This window comes from Prunus avium, chromosome 7 (genome assembly GCF_965620075.1).
Source record: "Prunus avium chromosome 7, drPruAviu1.hap1.1, whole genome shotgun sequence".
In the NCBI taxonomy this organism is placed as follows: domain Eukaryota; kingdom Viridiplantae; phylum Streptophyta; class Magnoliopsida; order Rosales; family Rosaceae; genus Prunus; species Prunus avium.
The window spans coordinates 34007844-34024859 of NC_142290.1; the positions used below are offsets into that span (position 1 = coordinate 34007844).

Sequence of the window (17016 nt, forward strand, 5' to 3'; positions counted from 1 at the left end):
TTTTTCTTGTAAAGGTATTTCCTTTTGCCTTTGTGATTATTTTTTGTGAAACTATGGACAATTGGATATGGTTTCTGCAAAGAATATCTTATGTCTTGCAGGCTTTTTTGGGGTTTTTTTTTTTTAATAGTTTTTATTTTATTTTTATGAAATAGTATTAACAATGTATTTTTGTGACATGGTATTAACAATGTACTTTGGGCTTGTTGGGCTTGTTTTGGGATTTTTTTTGAGTTTTTTGTGTTGGGCTTGTTTTAAGTTAATTAGTGGAAGTCATGTAATTTATAGGAACTTCAACACTTATTTCTTATGTAGTAAATGGTTTTTGAGTATGTTTCTAAAGTGCATTCCATGTAGGGTTGGTTACAGTCTTATATTGTTTTTTAAGTTTATTTCCTGTTTGGTTACTTAGAAAATGGAGATACTTTGTTTTGCTTGAATCAAGCAGCTTGATGAAATTCAAGGAACAATAAACTTCATGTACTTGGTTACCCGATTTCAACGTATGTTTGAGGTTACTAAATTTAGTAGTTGTGTAAAACCAGGCCCTAAGCTCTAAAAGTCTATAAAAGGGGGGGGGGGTTGGTGAAGTAGGCTATATGACAAAAACCTACCTTTTAAATTTTAAGTTATTTAAAGGCATACAAGTACAAACACAAACAATTTTGTGGTTATAAATTAAAACTAGTAACAGCGGAATGTAAATAACACATGAGAATTGTTGACCCAGAAAACCCAACAAAAGGGAAAACTGGAGGCACCAAGCCAGGAGAGATCCAATCTACTCAATTAAGAAATACAAGAGAAAGGAAAGAAGACTAAGCCCGATCTATCACCTATATGCAACTACAATCCAATCTTTCAGCAAACACCTTTTCTTTATCTCTTAGCAGCAATTCTCTCAAGAGCACTAAGCTCAAGTTGCATGTAGTCTGATGTATGAAGTGAGTTATGATTTCACTGATTCATCTATCTCAATCACAGAGTATGATTGAGCTAGACAAATGAAACTTAAGTGTCGTGATGATTAAACTAGAAGCAATGAATCATGAAGCATATAGTTTAAATCAGAATAACACAAATGAAACAATAAAACATTCAGCCGAAATCTATATGAATATACTTGGAGAAAATTTATGTCTATGCAATCATACTCATACTCACAATTAGAATACATTAGCTGAACAAATAATAATGAACTCAAGCAATGAAAAACATTCAGCTGTAAAGAGTATAAATCAACTTAGGGAAGTGTTTATGTGTATGAAATCATCCACATAGCCCTTAAGTGTTCAAGAGTGGTTGAACCAATAAATGGGTTCTTGAATGGTCAGAGGCACATAAGAAGTCTTTCAAAAACCTTTGGAAACAATTATGTAGAGAATGTATATTTGTGATGCAGAATGGTGTCTATGAAATATGAGTGTACTATTCCGGCGATGGACCACCCTAGAATCGCTAGTCAAGACTTACACCAAAATGTTCATAATACTGAGTAGAACAACTTTAATGCTTACCTCAAGGTCCAATTCGAAGTGTAAGTGGCTCAAACCGCCGGTTGAAGTCGTTGATTTCACTATTGACGAACCAACTTCACGGCGTCACCGTGCCTTCACCGCACCTCTGATGGCCCCGATTCTTCCTGGGTTATGCTCACGAGATAACAGGCTTTTGATCTGGGTTGGTGGTGTCGATCACTGCCACCGTAAACCGCCACAGAAACAGCCGGAAATCGCCTCTCCGACGAGCTCTCTAACCTCTGGGTTGGATTTCAATTTCTGAAACCCCAACAGTGTCCATCTGTAATTTATAGACAAAGTCTCTGTTTTCAATTAAGTCCCTGAAACTTCAAACGAGCATAACTTCTTCGTTTCAACTCGGATTCACGAACCGTTTGCGCCTACGCGTTTGTGAGATCAATCTCGATTTTCCAATTCAAAAAATCATAATTTTCTCACTTCAATTTCTTGTACTTCCTTTAAAAAAATCATAAACTTAATCATAAGGGTATTTTTGTCCCAATTTGATTAAACTCATTTAATTCCAATATTTTCACATCAAACCAAAATCATACAACACCCAAAATAGTCACACGACTTAATAAGATTTTCCACAAAAATAATAAAATCAAATATTATTTTTGAGGTCATTACACATGTAATTCCAAATAAAAACCTTACAAACGGGGATGGGGATGATATTGTCATACCCGACCTGTTGCCATCCCTACTCTCCCCATTAATATTATCCTGTTAATATATGAGAAGTCAAAAGTCAAAGCAATCGGATACCAATATAATAAAGGAAATATTCTTGCCCTAAACCCCCTGGATCTGAAGCTGCACTCGGTGCTCTCTGCAGCTCCATTACCACCTCTCCTAAATTAGGAGAAGGTACCAATAAAAGAGAACTACGCTACAGATTTGATCACCTCAGTTCATCATTCTTAGCATGACCAAACTACAAAAAGTACCATGACGAAACACATAAAAACCCAAAATAGTTCTGTTATCCCCTTGGGCTTGGGGGCCTCCTTCAAAAAATCAAAAACTCCTACCCATTTGGAATTGTTAACATTAAGTGTAATCCCACTAATGTTGACGTTGACGACACGGCCGCTGCTTGTGCTGTAGTATATGTTAACATACACGGCAGCTGCCTGTAGCATGACATAACTACAAAAAACACAGACGATAACCATAAAAACTTTTAACCATTTGGAACAGAAAAGAACAGAAACAGGTGGTGGGCTGCGTAGCATATGTTGATGAATCTCATCCATTACCTCCTGACGTGCAAAAGTACCATATGTTGGGGCTTTTGCACGAGATTTGATGGCCAGATGACGCCTTTTGCACGAAACCAATCCACCATTTGAGTAGGTAGCCATTTTCTCAATAAATGCAACTATAGTGTCTCGCACACTCAATGATGACTGCCAGTTCGATAAGCTGATGATGGTTTCGGTATTGAAGCAACCATTTTTCGTCAAAAACACGATTGAAGGAGGATTCGATGGGTATCCCTCTGAAAACTTGACCATCCCATGATAAATCCCACCGTCAAATTCGGTTCCACTAGGGCCTCTGATTGCAAATTGCCATTCATAATTCTTCCACCCCAGCTTGAGGCACGTGAACTCATTGGAGAGATTGGATTTAATGTAATCATACTCCTCTAGAATCCACTTCTCCCCTGAGTTCTTTATGTTGCACTTGTCCTCCACAACCACCTCTTCCTGTTAACAAAACTTTAAATATACAATTATTCTCAAAATACGAAGCAAAGAGATGAGGAAACATAGTCGGCGGTGTCTGTTTATAGGCAGGGCTAGTCATGCAGAGTAAATATGCTAAAAAGTTTTGCTTTCTTGGGGGATTTGTAGAGGTACTCATTCATAGAACCCAAAATTCCTACCCCGTCGGAATTGGTAGCATTAAATGCATTCCAACAACGTTGGCGACATAGCCGCCTGCGCCCTGCTGCTTTCTATTGGCTGCCTCAGTCAGCTGGGAGAAAAACTTCCCTGACAAGGCGATGTCAGGTCAACAATCCAGCTCATTATCCCAACTCTCTCTCTCTCTCCTCAGTAACACCTCTGCCACCCTCCTCCTTCAACTACTCTCTCACAAATCTAACAAATTGTTAAGGAAGACAAACTTGGATTGTAAAATTCCAAGCCTTTTTCACCCCTAAAAAGCACCCTAAGCTTTAAAAATAAAAACATATATATATCTTCTCCTTCAAACCCATGTAGCCCCTTCCCCAAAATCGCAGTTGTCTTTTTTCTGTTTTGTTCATTTTGATGGGTATTCATTGTTCGGCTTGGTTTCGTTTTCGTGGCTCTCTCGCTCATTTATCTAGATAATTCACCAACTATTGAAATTGGAAAAACACTTTACCAGCTTTGGAAGATAGACTAAAGAAAGATGGAAAATGCTAGACATATTACATTTATATTAGATTTTGTATTGGTGAGCTTCGCCTCTCTCAATGTAGTATATGAATGTGATAAGCCTGGACAGATAAATAAAAATAAATAAAGGGTTGCAGCAAGAGAGAACGGAGGAGAAGTTAAAATAATTGACAGGGGGATTGCTGACCTCACATCTCTGTGTCAGGGAAGTGTTTCTCGTCTCCCTTTGCAGATATTGATGATTCACATCCATTAACTTCTGACGTTCATAAGTGCCAAATATTGGGGCTCCTCCCCTAGATTTCTGGGCCAGACGACGCCTTTTTTTCTTGTTCTTGTGTTTTACTGAATCCGATTTAACATGTGGGCATTTGCGCATTAATTCAATAAGTTCAATAAAAGCATCTCGCATCCTCCATGATGGCTTCCAGTTTAATCTTACCTCGGTTTCGATATTGAAGGAACCATTTTTCGTCAAAAAGATGAATGAAGGTTCCTCCCATGGGGTTTCCTTCGGAAACAGGAGCCGCACATGATAAATCCCACCCTCGAATTCAGTTCCAGAAGGGCCTCTGAGTGCACCTTGCCATTCATATGAGTTCCAATCGAGCTTGCAGAACTTGAAATCCTTGGAGGGATTGGATTCAATCTCATCAAACTCCTTTAGAATCCGCTTCTCCGCTGGGTTCTCCATGTTGCACGTGTCCTCCGCTATCAACTCCGATCCAATTCCATTTGATTTTGTTCAATCTGTGTCGATCCGACTCAATCCACAACTCTTCCGTCCGGTCAACAAAAGGCAGGGCTCGTCATGCCCAGTAAATATGCAGACCTGGGTTGTTGCCGTTTCTTCAGAGCAAATTCAAAAGCTTGGATGGATTTGAAGTTCAAGGCTCTCACTACATACAGTGACTGAGAAGAAGAAGAAAGTTGTAACTGTTTGTGGTAGAGTGCACAGAAGTAAAAGAGGATAGGCAGAAAAGGAAATAATATTCATTCGTTGACTTGTGAAAAATAGACTTACACGGAGTAGCAAAACAGTAAAACAGTGTTATTAGAGCATCTCCAGGAGCGTCACTACTCCTTTATCCCTAGCTATTTTAGCGAAAAAGAAGGAAAAACAACCCTCCAGCAGCATCGCTACTTCGCTCGCCATTTTGGAGATCGCTATTTTGGCTCGCTACATGTAGCGAGGGGGAGAGAGAAATACAAGGCTCGCCAAATCTGAAAGCTGCGCAAGAGAGAGAGGGAAAGAGAGAGATAGAAAGAAAGAGGGAAAGAGTGAGGGAAGAAAAAGAAAGGTTCAGTGGTGGTGACCAGTGGGGTTGAAGAAGAAGAACCAGAGGATTGTGGTGTGGGGTTGAAGAAGAAGAACCCAAGTTCGAGCTCATTCGTTGAGCTGATTCTGTTGGAGGTTGACCAGATCTACCACCTCGCATGCCCTGCCTCCCCTGTTCATATTACAAGGTCAATCTGGTCCAGACAATTAGCTTTTGGGTTCTTTTTTATTTTTATTTTTTTTTATTTTAATGAATTTAAAATAATAAAATATTTGAGATCAGCTAAAATAGAGAGCATTTGAGGAACCACCTTTTAAGTGGTTAGCTATCTTTGCTAGAATTTAGGTAAAATTTAAGCTCTTATTAGTGTTCATTGAAGTGTTATTCAATTGCAACTAAATAAAGAGAGTAAGACAAGAGTTACAGCTCATTCCTAGCCCATGAAATATTACTTATTCTAATTAGATACTATTTCTAGAAGTTTCTCTGCACTGGGAAGAAATTATAATGGGTTGGCCGTGGGTAAGTGCAGCAAGTAGACTTTGAATAGAGCTTGGGCTTGTGTACAGTGTTAATCAATGATATTTCACTTTCACTTTCACACTTGTTACAGAGTAGTTATTCTATAGTGAGAGTCTTATATATGGCCCTTAAGTTATGTCATATCTCTTAATTATTGGATCAGGTTAACTAATTTGATTCAACGACTAATCAATTTGATCAAACGTTTAAGTAATAGGACATCATTTAAAGGCCACATATAAGATTCTCACTATAAAATTCTTGTTGTGGTGCATTAAACTTCTTGCTGTTCACTCACATTCAACAACAATTGCCCACGGTTGCATTATAATTTCCAAACACATTATTAATATCAATCAATTATAAACTCTAATCTAAATAACAATCAATCAATATTAATATCATATTAATAAATTCTAATTCTGAAAAAACACTATATATATCAATTTCATTAAAAATATAAATTCTACTCACTTGAAATTATGCAAGGCCGCGGCAACACAAGGGGTGATCAACGCGTGATATTAGTCCTATTTTGAAATTTTCATACTGATTTATGCATGTTCTCTATATAGTATACATTGCTTCATATTAGTACTTTGTGAAGCTTTTATTTTTTATTTTTTATAATTATAATTATATATAGAGAGAGAGAGAGCAAATGGAAAAGTCAAAGGTCGTTGGTTATTAATTATGAAAAGTTTTGTCGAGATTGTACTTAAGATAATAAAACCACGTGGAAAATTAGACACACAAGACAAAACACCCACAATTAATTAATGAAATCCATTCTGAACATCAACTTCATGAAGGCAGAAAAAGCAAACCTTATCATGACATAAGGTTTTTAACTACTTGAGTTGAGATACAACCCCCTTTTTATTTTTTAATACCAAAAACTCTATAGTTTTTTTTAAAAAAATTGAAAACTCTATAGTTTGATACGTGCGTGAGCTACTTTTTCTTAATGACATAAAACACGCGGTAGGGCTTAGCTGGACTTTAATTTTATCTACTTTTTCTTAATGACATAAAACACGCGGTAGGAGTGAGTATCTTCCGATGAGGAAAGACTCGGTGGTTTTTTTGGAAAAAGTTGGGAAAGTGGGATTTCTTTTCTCTCAAAGATCTGACCAAATCCATTAAATTTTGGAAAGAGGGTGTTCACAAAGTGGCTGTAATTAAGCGAAACAAACTAGCCCAAAGTCTCAAATATCTCCAAAGTAGAGAGATGGTAAAAAATCATCATCACACTGAGCATGGGTGCAAGTATTATTACTACTAGCCTCTCCGCACGCGCTTCCGCGCCTGCGAGAGGTTTTTTTTAAAAAAATAAATAAATTTATTTTAGAATTAAAAAAGATAATAGGTAGTTGTGTTCCATAAAAAGAGGATATATTATCTGATTTTTCTTTTAATTTTAAATTTTTTTAATATGAAAGTGTGAATTTACCATATTATCCTCATTTAATAAATAATTTCAATTCTTAATGTTTGTATTAACCAAGGGTATTTTCTGGTATTTTGAATGTTTCACCGTTCTCTGCCTTTGCTTTATATATATAGATAATAATAAACAAAACCCTAACCTAAACCCTATAATAAACAAAACTCAATCGTATTATTACTATTATCTGACTTCTCAAGCGTTAAGGGTGTTGACATATGGTTTTCACCTATGATGACTGTGGGGCTTATTCACATTAGGTCTTGGCCTCAACATTTTGAAGTCCACTGCTGGGGTCCGTTGAGAAGGCCTATAAGAGGCAGGGGCTGCTCAGCTCTTACAAAAGGCTCTCAAGCCTATTACAAGGTAGACAAAAAAAAAGTTTGTCAAACAGAAAAAGTAAAAAAAGAAGTATAAATCCAAAGGAAACGCAAGAAAATTGGTCGTTTTCTTTGTGGTTAGGTAACATATATACATTGTCTTGGAGCACAAGTAACAAAATCCTCTGGCGGCCCGGTCCAGGTCTATGTATTGTATTAAAATCCTCTCTCCTCTCATCGATTCAAAATCTTTCAATCCGTAGTCGTCTTCACAGATGAAGAAACCGGTGCAAGTGTAATTCAGTTCGGTTATGAAAGCATGCCGGAACCATGTCAATGTCGGCAATATTTGTTCACCTCCACAACTGAATATCAAAAGAGTAAGGTCTCCTGCTGCAACTCCAACTGCTCCAACGACAACTCTTATTGGTCCTCCAGATCTCACAAGATTAATCAACAAGGTCTTCCCCTCCTACGGAAACCCCTGCCTAGATGGCCTGGTCCACAAATATCTTAAGCAATTATTTTACTATAGAAAATAAAATAGTATTCATTCATCGACTTGACTGTTCCAAAAGAAGAACTATTGGTCAATAAATACTGCTACAGAATATTGATCCAGATAAGAGTGACAGCTAATTCCTAGCTCATGGAATATTACTTATTCTAATTCGATACTATTTCTAGGAGCTCCTCTGCATCGGTTCTGGGCTTGCTGCATGTTTTGCTTCAGGACTGAGGAGGTTAAGTAGTTGGTCACGGTCCTTGAGGGCCACATCTACTTGATGGACATATCAGTTGTCCCTGGAAATTTGAAGGAGGTGGGTATCCATATAAAGCTTGGAAGGTTGCCATGCGTATGCTGCTATGGAATGTGGTATTGTACCAAAATTCGGCCCAGGGTAACTAGCTGACCCAAGAATTGGGTTTATCACCAAATGAGTTACCAAGGAAATGTTCAACCGTGCGATTGACCACCTCAGTTTGGCTGTCCGTTTGAGGGTGGTAGGCCAAGCTTCAAAATCGCTTGGTCCCTTGCATTTTGAAGGCCTCCCAGAATTGGCTTAAGAAAATTGGGTCCTTGTTACTTGTGATACCGTTCGGCATGCCATGAGTGTTTGACAAATAAGTATGCTACCTTCACAGAGGAGTATGGGTGGGATAGAGGAATAAAATGCCCATATAATTCGGTTTAAGCAACTCTGCTGCAGAACAGCAGATTCTGGAAATTATATTTTCTCTCTAGATATCATGGCTGGTCATGCTAGAGAGAGATTTATTGTTGTGATCTCAAAATAAGACAACTGGATTGGATAAAATTAGAATGTCTAGGTGCTTCACTTTTGTAGTGATGAACTTCTTCATGGTATAATGGTGGTCTGAAGTGCTGATATTTATAATAACCAGGCTACTTGGGGGCTTTAAGATCTTATTATGAGTATGAGTTCAAGTGTACATATTATTATTGCAGATTTGTACACTGGCCTTTTCCTTTTCATGCTGTGCATCCAGATGTGTTCATATGCTGGTTTAATAAGAACTTCAGATTTTGGCAAGGCAACAAGCCCAAAGAGAGGAAGAACTAGCACAGTCACAGCGGCACATTTTAGCGCTTCAAGTGTGTAATCCCTCATCTTGATTACTACTGTTCTTTAGGTCAGTTCTGATACATGTGTTTTTGTTTCACTCAGGAGGAAATTGAGGAGCTGGAGCGTGAGAATCGGCTGCATAACCAACAGGTATCAAGAAGCCTGGATTTTGCAGATTTTACCCCTGTTCTTGTGGCTTGTTTGATTTCAGTTGCTTGGAAATTCCTTTTGAAAGTTGTAGTAAATAATAGAATGTGTATGAATTGAGCAGATCTGAAAATGAAATTGCTGATGAACTGGCAATGGTGTGGCATATATGCAGGAATCTATGTTGAAGGCTGAGCTTCGCAACATGGAAAGAATGCAGAAGAGGGAAGGAGTAGATATGACATACCTGAAAAATGTAATCTTAAAGCTTCTTGAAACAGGTATTTCTATTATAGACTGATGTAACAATCAAAGTCGTCAATTTTATATTCAATAGGTGACGTGGAATGTCTGATTGTTTTTATTACTCAAATAGGTGAAGTGGAGGCCCTATTACCTGTAGTTGGTATGCTTCTTCAATTTAGTCCGGACGAGGTAAAATTCTTATCTCCTATGTTGCAGTTGTAGTTAGTGAGTTGTCTATGATGCTCCGAAACTATCACACTTCCCTTGTGGTTTTCCTAGATTGTCAATTCCATTCTAATTTGTGCACACTTTATATACTAATGCAGATACAGAAGTGTCAACTAGCTTACCGAGCATCTGGAGATGTTCCTCCTAGCCCAGCGAGTGATGCTTCAGGATCAGCGACTTCTCTTTTCTCAAGATTCTCATTTTCATGACCACAGAAGTGAGATTGCAGAGAATTCTTTGCACGGAAACTGGCTGCTCCAGCTAACCAACTGCTTGCCTCCCAGATTCAAAGGTGGAGGGTGCGGTCATAGTAAATCTTGTATTCTTTTGTAACGGTGAATCCCTTGTTTATCAACACTGTCCAGAAAATGTAAAGTACGACATAGCCATTATACGTCACGAAGAGATAGAGAGAGAGAGAGGGTGAGTGAACATTTTGGCCGGGATCTGTAAGGAACCCCCTATTCTCCATTTATTGTAGAGTTGTAGAGTGTAACAACAGAAGAGCAACGGTGTGATTTTGGAGATTATATTGGGACAAGAGTACCTATCAGAATGTTGAAGGCGCGGTTCTACGCAGCATAAGATTTTATGCATAATCTGATAATGGTACAGGATAAATCTCAATAGTAGTCAGATAGTAGAGCCTCCTCAGCGGCAGATCTTTGTCTTCGACTATGCCTTGTTCACGTTGCCATATATCTATTGCCTTTGAAGTGATGAGTTATTTTTGTTTCCATGGTAGTGAGTTGAGACCATGACCATCCATTTTGCATTCCACCATCTGGTGATAAGTCGGGTCCTTTTCTTCAAAAATATTAATTCAGTCCCCATTACGTGATATTACTTGTTATGAAAGAAGAACACATATAAGACGGGATAAATAAGGCCTTGGGTACTTAGTTTATTGCCCAAATATTTGTTTTTTCTACTTACATTTTGTCTTTTAAACAGCGCGATTGCCTCGAGAAGTAGAAGGAGAGAGGTTTAACTTAATATGAAAGAAGAATACTCCATTGCCTTCAGTTTATCACTACTAATTTCCACTAGGAGAACGAGAAGCTACCAAAAAAAGAGGCCTACGCTAGAGACTTGATTACCTCAGTTCATCATTCACTCTTGGTCTAATGGGTGCTGAAGTAAAAAAAAGAATAGAAAATAGAACAAATGAAATCCCTGGCAGTATTAATCAGACCTCAAATTTCTTCTTGTCCGATCAGACCCTTAATCAGACCTTACCGACAATATTTTTTATACTGCCTTAATTACCGGGCAGTTTATTAAGGATAATACCCTCAAAGTATTGACCTTTGAGTATAAAAAATTGAAGGCAAGAAGAAATATATACCGCCTGATAAAGGGTAATTAAGGTCTGATTAATACTATCAGGCCTAATATCAGCATAAACGAGCCTCACTCTCCATATGTTGTAAGCCTACAAATAGGCAATCAATGAAGATGAATAAGAACAAGCTTGAGAAGAGCATTTCTATGTCCATCTCTAAACTACAAATCCCTTAGTTACATAACAGAATTGAATTATTCATTAATTACTCTCATCTTATGAGGACAAAGTTTATGAAATCATGGTGGTAAACTAGAATGCCCATTTTCAAGACGAGTTACAACTAATTCCTAGCCCATGGAATATTACTTATTCTAATTAGATACTATTTCTAGAAGTTTCTCTGCAATGGTAAGAAATTATAATGGGTTGGGCTTGGGTAAGTGCAGCAAGTAGACTTTGAAATTTCATTAAAAATATAAATTCTACTCACTTGAAATTATGCACACAAGGGGTGATCAACGCGTGATATTAGTCCTATTTTGAAATTTTCATACTGATTTATGCATGTTCTCTATATAGTATATATTGCTTCATATTAGTACTTTGTGAAGCTTTTATTTTTAATTTTATATATATAAAGCAAAAGGCAGAGAATGATGAAACATTCAAAATACCAGAAAATGCCATTGGTTAATGCAAACATTAAGAATTGAAATTATTAATTAAATGAGGATAATATGGTAAATTTACACTTTTTCATAATTAAAAAAATTAAAATTAAAAGAAAATTAATGTATTCTATTTTTATGGAACACAACTACCCATTATCTTTTTAAATTTTAAAATAAATTTAAATATTGTAAATAAATAAATAAATAACCACTTGTAGGCCCGTAAGCACATGCGAAGAGAGAGAGAGGGGAAAGCAAATAGAAAGTCAATGGTAGTTGGTTATTAATTATGGAAAGTTTTGTCAAGTTGTATTTAAGATAATAAAACCGCGTGGAAAATTAGACACACAAAACACCCACAATTAATTAATGAAATCCATTCTGAACATCAACTTCATGAAGGCAGAAAAAGCAAACCTCATCATGACATAAGTCCTATGTGCTTTTTTCGTCAGTGGAGTCTAAAAGGATGGTGTGAATCTTTGAACTTTGGGTAGGAGTATCTTCCGAGGAGAAAAGACTCGGTAGCTTTTTCGGAAAAAGTTGGGAAAGTAGGATTTCTTTTTTCTCACAGATCTGACCAAATCCATTAAATTTTGGAAAGAGGGTGTTCACAGAGTGGCTGTAATTGAGCGAAACAAACTAGCCGAAAGTCTCAAACATCTCCAAAGTAGAGAGATGGTAAAAAATCATCATCACACACACTGAGTATGAGTGCAAGTATTCAGCTTTAGAAAAAAAAAAACCTACCTACTTTTTTATTTCTAACATAAACTCAAAATTTGAATTTGATGCAATGAAATATACAAGTTGTCCATGTATTAAACCCGCCACGTCTGATTTGTTTTTAATTTAAAAAAAACCACCATATAAAAGGCTGTGTACCATTCACACCCAGGAAGGCGACAAGTCTATGCGACTGATATAGAAGGTTTATGAATAAACCCTAACCTGAACCCTATAATAAACAAAACTCTTATCTGACTTCTCAAGCCGAGCGTTAAGGGTGTTGACATATGGTTTCACCTATGATGACTGTGGGGCTTATTCACATTAGGTCTGGGCCTCACCATTTCGGGTCCAATGGCCTCACCATTTTGAAGTCCACTGCCGGGGTCCGTTGAGAAGGCCTATAAGAGGCAGGGGCTGCTCAGCTCTTACAAAAGGCTCTCAAGCCTATTACAAGGTAGACGTAACTCAATTTTAGAAAATCACAATTAGTTAATTTTGGGTTTTTTTTTCTTTCTCCAAATAGATTATATAAGTTTTTGTATGATATGTCATGCTAAAATGAATTTTTGAATAAATATCTCTTAATTGAATTGTTTGGGATTCCGTAGACAAAAAAAAGTTTGTCAAACAAAAAAAGCAAAAAAACAAGTATAAATCCAAAGGAAACGCAAGAAAATTGGTCGTTTTCTTTGTGGTTAGGTAACATACATACATTGTCTTGGAGCACAAGTAACAAAATCCTCAGGCGGCCCGGTCCAAGTCTATGTATTGTATTAAAATCCTCTCTCCTCTCATCGACTCAAAATCTTTCAATCCGTAGTCGTCTTCACAGATGAAGAAATTGGTGCAAGTGTAATTCAGTTCGGTTCTGAAAGCATGCCAGAACCATGTCAATGTCGGCAATACTTGTTCACCTCCACAACTGAATATCAAAAGAGTAAGGTCTCCTGCTGCAACTCCAACTGCTCCAACAACAACTCTTGTAGGTCCTACAGATCTCACAAGATTAATCAACAAGGTCTTCCCCTCCTATGGTAACCCCTGCCTAGATCTGTTTTACCAAGTGGTACCAGATGCCGCCGACGCTGGTGTCAATTTCCACAAATATTTTAAGCAACTATTGCCGATGGCCTGGTCCCACAGTCCTTCAACGACCCTCAAGCTCATCTGCAACATACTAAATGTCCATGAAAAAAAGACCAAAACTGTAACACCCCGTCTCAAAAATGACTGTTCAAAAATGTATAGCAATATTGTTACATGGTACACTATTTACTACATATAGGGGCTGTTTGGTACACCTCCTTGGATTGGCTTGGATAGGACTAGCTTAAATAACACCCCAAGCCCATGTTTGGTGTAGCCCATCTTTAAGTTAAATGAGACTATATAATCCGGGCCCACAAAAAACACTTCACTCGTTGACACTAAATAGAGAACTCTGAAGAGGTGCCGCTAAATAACGAAGTCGCTATTGAGTCTGCCATTATCCAACGTTGCTATGCTCTGCTCTTCTCTTCGACGTGCTCTGGCTCTCCTCTTCCTTGTTGCTTTGTTTTCATCTTCTGTTCTTCTCTGCTCTCACTCACTCAAGGTTAGTTGTTCAACTCTCTTCTTCTCTTTCCACTCTTCTTCTCTGTTTGTCTCTCTCCTTGGTGATATTTGATGGGTTCAATTTTCTATTTCTGAGTTTGATTTTAAAGTTTTGATTATGTGGTTGTTTGTAGTTAGCTTAATTTGATGAGAGTTAACATTTGTATTGGTTAATTTTCATTGGATTATAATTGGGTATTTTTCTAGGGTTTTCAATTTTGAATTGTTTTGTTTATGGGGTTTTTATTTGGAATGAGAAGAATAAAAGGGTAGAGGTCATGTGGCTAATTGCACATTGTGTTTGCAAACAGACATTTGGTTTTTGCAGATTGTGATTGCAATTGCATGTTGGGTTTGCCAACAGACATTTGGTTTTTGCAAACTGTGATTGCAATTGCGTGTTGTGTTTGCAATTACTTAGTGACGGTTTGGCAATTTGCATTAGGGAAGTTGAGCTTTCACATTTTGGAAATGTTCTAGGCAATTTGTGGTTTCTGTTTCATGGATTATAATTGGGTATTTTTCTAGGGTTTTCAGTTTTGAATATGGGGTTTTTGTTTGGAATGGGAAGATATGAATAAATTGATGGGTGGAATTGGAGCTTTGAACAAATTTAATGAAAGTCATTATCGTTTGCAATAGAATGACTAGATATATTATCTAAACATATGTAATTGTTTCCGGTGAAAAAAAGAAAAAAAAGAAAAAGGTACCATAAGCAATGTAAAAAATTTGTTGGTTTGTATATATATTATCTAAACATATGCTTTGTTGGTTTGTAAAAATATACATGCTTAATTTTTGTTGGTTTCTATGATTTATTAGATATGGATCGAAGAAAGCTTTTGTTGATATTACTGATGGAGATGTGACTGATGCTTTCTTAAAAGGTAATGAAGATCGATCTGATATTGCCAAAGAAGTCAAGGAAATGGGATTTTCTGCTATGGATCAAATTAAAGCATTAAAAGTCATTTTGGATAAGCCACAAACAATATCTTTGTTCAAGTCTCTTGATGCTGATATCAAAAAAGCCTTTGTTGAGCAATTGCTCGACGAAAATGCTTGAAGGAGGCAACATCTGATAAATTGGAAACACCACCAGTGCATCTCCCACCTTAGAAACACCACAAGTAGCTGCTATAGCTTTTGTTTTTGCTGCTTTATTAGTCTCAGTTTGGAATTGTGGATGTTTATTTATATATGTTATTTAGTGGGTTTTTGGTTGATTATTATTATTATTGTTAGTCTGTGCGCTTGTGGAAAGTAATATGAGAAAGTGAATTTATAATTTCAAGCCATGTGGATGACGCATATATATAAAATATCTAACTTTTGCATCTATAAATATTATGACTTTTGCTTTATATGATGTTGGGATGGTTTGGAGCTTGTCTCACCACCATGTTTGAATGAAGAAAAGAAGAATAAAAGGGTTGAGGTCATGTGGCTAATTGTTCGGTTCATTTTTATACATAATTTTTCATGTTATTCACCCACTATTTTGAGTTAGTTCTTGACATTTTATAGCTTTTTACTTCCTTTTTGTGTTTTCTTAGATTTTACCTTGGTTGGAATGAAAATGAGCTAAAAGTGCATTATTAGTTATAAATTCTGTTTTTGTTCATTTTCGTAGGTGAACTTCTTGGCCTGGGATCAACATGCTCTGGTGCTCGGATGAGGTCATGATCTTCATGAGATTTGTTCCAATGGATGTTAACTACAACATATCCAAATTTGAGCTCCATTGGACAAGTATTGCCTATCCAACCAATCCAGCATGTTACCACAGCTCTGGAAATCTGGATTTGGCCAGCTTTTACCTCCTTTGTGTCATCTTAATTTCTTGTTACCATAACTCTTGGTAACAAGGAATTACCTTTGTAAAAGAGATATTTTCTGAAGTATTTGGCATCTTTGTGAGTCAATGCTTCATAATGGCAAGGGGACAATGGGCAAAAGCTTTAGAGAAAGAATGAGTTTTATATTAAAAGTGTGAGTAGGAAAAGATGGGAAAAGGAGCAAAAGCAATTGGCAATCAGATATGGAGGGAGCCTTTGAACGTGGAAAGCAATTCAATTCTGAATTCTACACATTGAGAGCAGATTTTGGAGAGTTTGGAGATAGGAGAAGCCAAGGTGCAGCCAAGCAAAGTGGAGAAGAAGGCTTCCACCATTGATGACCTTGAAGCTTTCATCATTTTCTCAAAATCTGTAAACTCTTTCTAATTTTATTTTGAATTTGTATTTGGAATAAGTATGAGCAACTAAACTCCATAGCTAGGGCTTAGGTTGAAGCCCTAAACATGATTACCTTATTGTTTTGATGCTTGAGTGTATGAATTTCTAGATATTGTTGATGAATTCCAATTCACCAAATTAATCTATCCTTGATGTGTGTTTTTCCTTGGTTGGCCATCTTTGAAAGCATGCTTCTTGAGATTGTTGGGGTTATGTGTATCTTCATGTTATCCTAAGCAATAAATGGATGAAGTAAGAATCATCCATGTGAATTGGTTTCTTGAATACCTAATGTAAACACCATGCTATTAGGATTCTTGTGATGTTCATATTCTCTTTGAACTTAATGGGTTCTCCTTGTAATTGAATCGAAGTACGAACCATACCTAGGTTCGGTTATGGGGAGGGCACAAGTATTGTAGCACGAACCATGCACTTTACGTATATTAGAGAGAATCAATGCGTCTTGAGCCACGACCCATGGTCTTGATTGCGAACATTTTCATCAACATGTTTAGAGTTCATCATTTGAGTATTCATGAACATAGGTAGAATTGTTTAGGGTGGATTCCGAAACCCTAGTGTTTGTTACATTTTAATTTCACAATTTGATAATTCATCTCTGCTATTCTCATTTAAATTCAAAGTCCATTTACTTTCATGCAATAGAAATAGGTCACTTGAACCAAATCAAACCCCCCCCCCCCCCCCAATGTGTGTGTGAGTTGTGTGTTTGATACATTGTGTGTCTTGTTTACTGAATTCTGTTTATTTTCGTAACTGTTTTGGACTTTTGG

The 17016-nt window shown here is 37.0% G+C and overlaps 2 protein-coding genes across 4 annotated transcripts in view; one reads left to right on the top strand and one right to left on the bottom strand.

Annotated features, from left to right (window-relative positions):
• The window catches only part of LOC110754729 (protein GRIP-like), a 31477-nt gene extending 21325 nt beyond the window's left edge, over nucleotides 1-10152 (top strand). For both annotated transcript variants that reach the window (XM_088255918.1, XM_088255919.1), the window contains 5 exons: nucleotides 9032-9103; nucleotides 9177-9224; nucleotides 9397-9502; nucleotides 9598-9656; nucleotides 9794-10152. In XM_088255918.1, the coding sequence (XP_088112044.1) occupies nucleotides 9032-9103; nucleotides 9177-9224; nucleotides 9397-9502; nucleotides 9598-9656; nucleotides 9794-9904 (396 nt within the window). In that variant the 3' untranslated portion in view covers nucleotides 9905-10152. The remainder of the gene's footprint in view (nucleotides 1-9031; nucleotides 9104-9176; nucleotides 9225-9396; nucleotides 9503-9597; nucleotides 9657-9793) is intronic.
• Nucleotides 2107-5377, bottom strand: LOC110754733 (uncharacterized). Of its 2 annotated transcripts, XM_088255917.1 has the most exons (4): nucleotides 4941-5376; nucleotides 4104-4828; nucleotides 2786-3238; nucleotides 2535-2675 (listed from the first exon to the last, which is right to left on the bottom strand). In XM_088255917.1, exons 2-4 carry the CDS (start codon nucleotides 4608-4610, stop codon nucleotides 2640-2642), a joined length of 996 nt encoding a protein of 331 aa, XP_088112043.1. In that variant the 5' UTR covers nucleotides 4611-4828; nucleotides 4941-5376; the 3' UTR covers nucleotides 2535-2639. The 2 variants fall into 2 exon arrangements, with proteins under 2 accessions (XP_088112042.1, XP_088112043.1); XM_088255916.1 differs by having other exon boundaries at nucleotides 2107-3238; nucleotides 4941-5377.
• Nucleotides 10153-17016: the final 6864 nt, after the last annotated feature.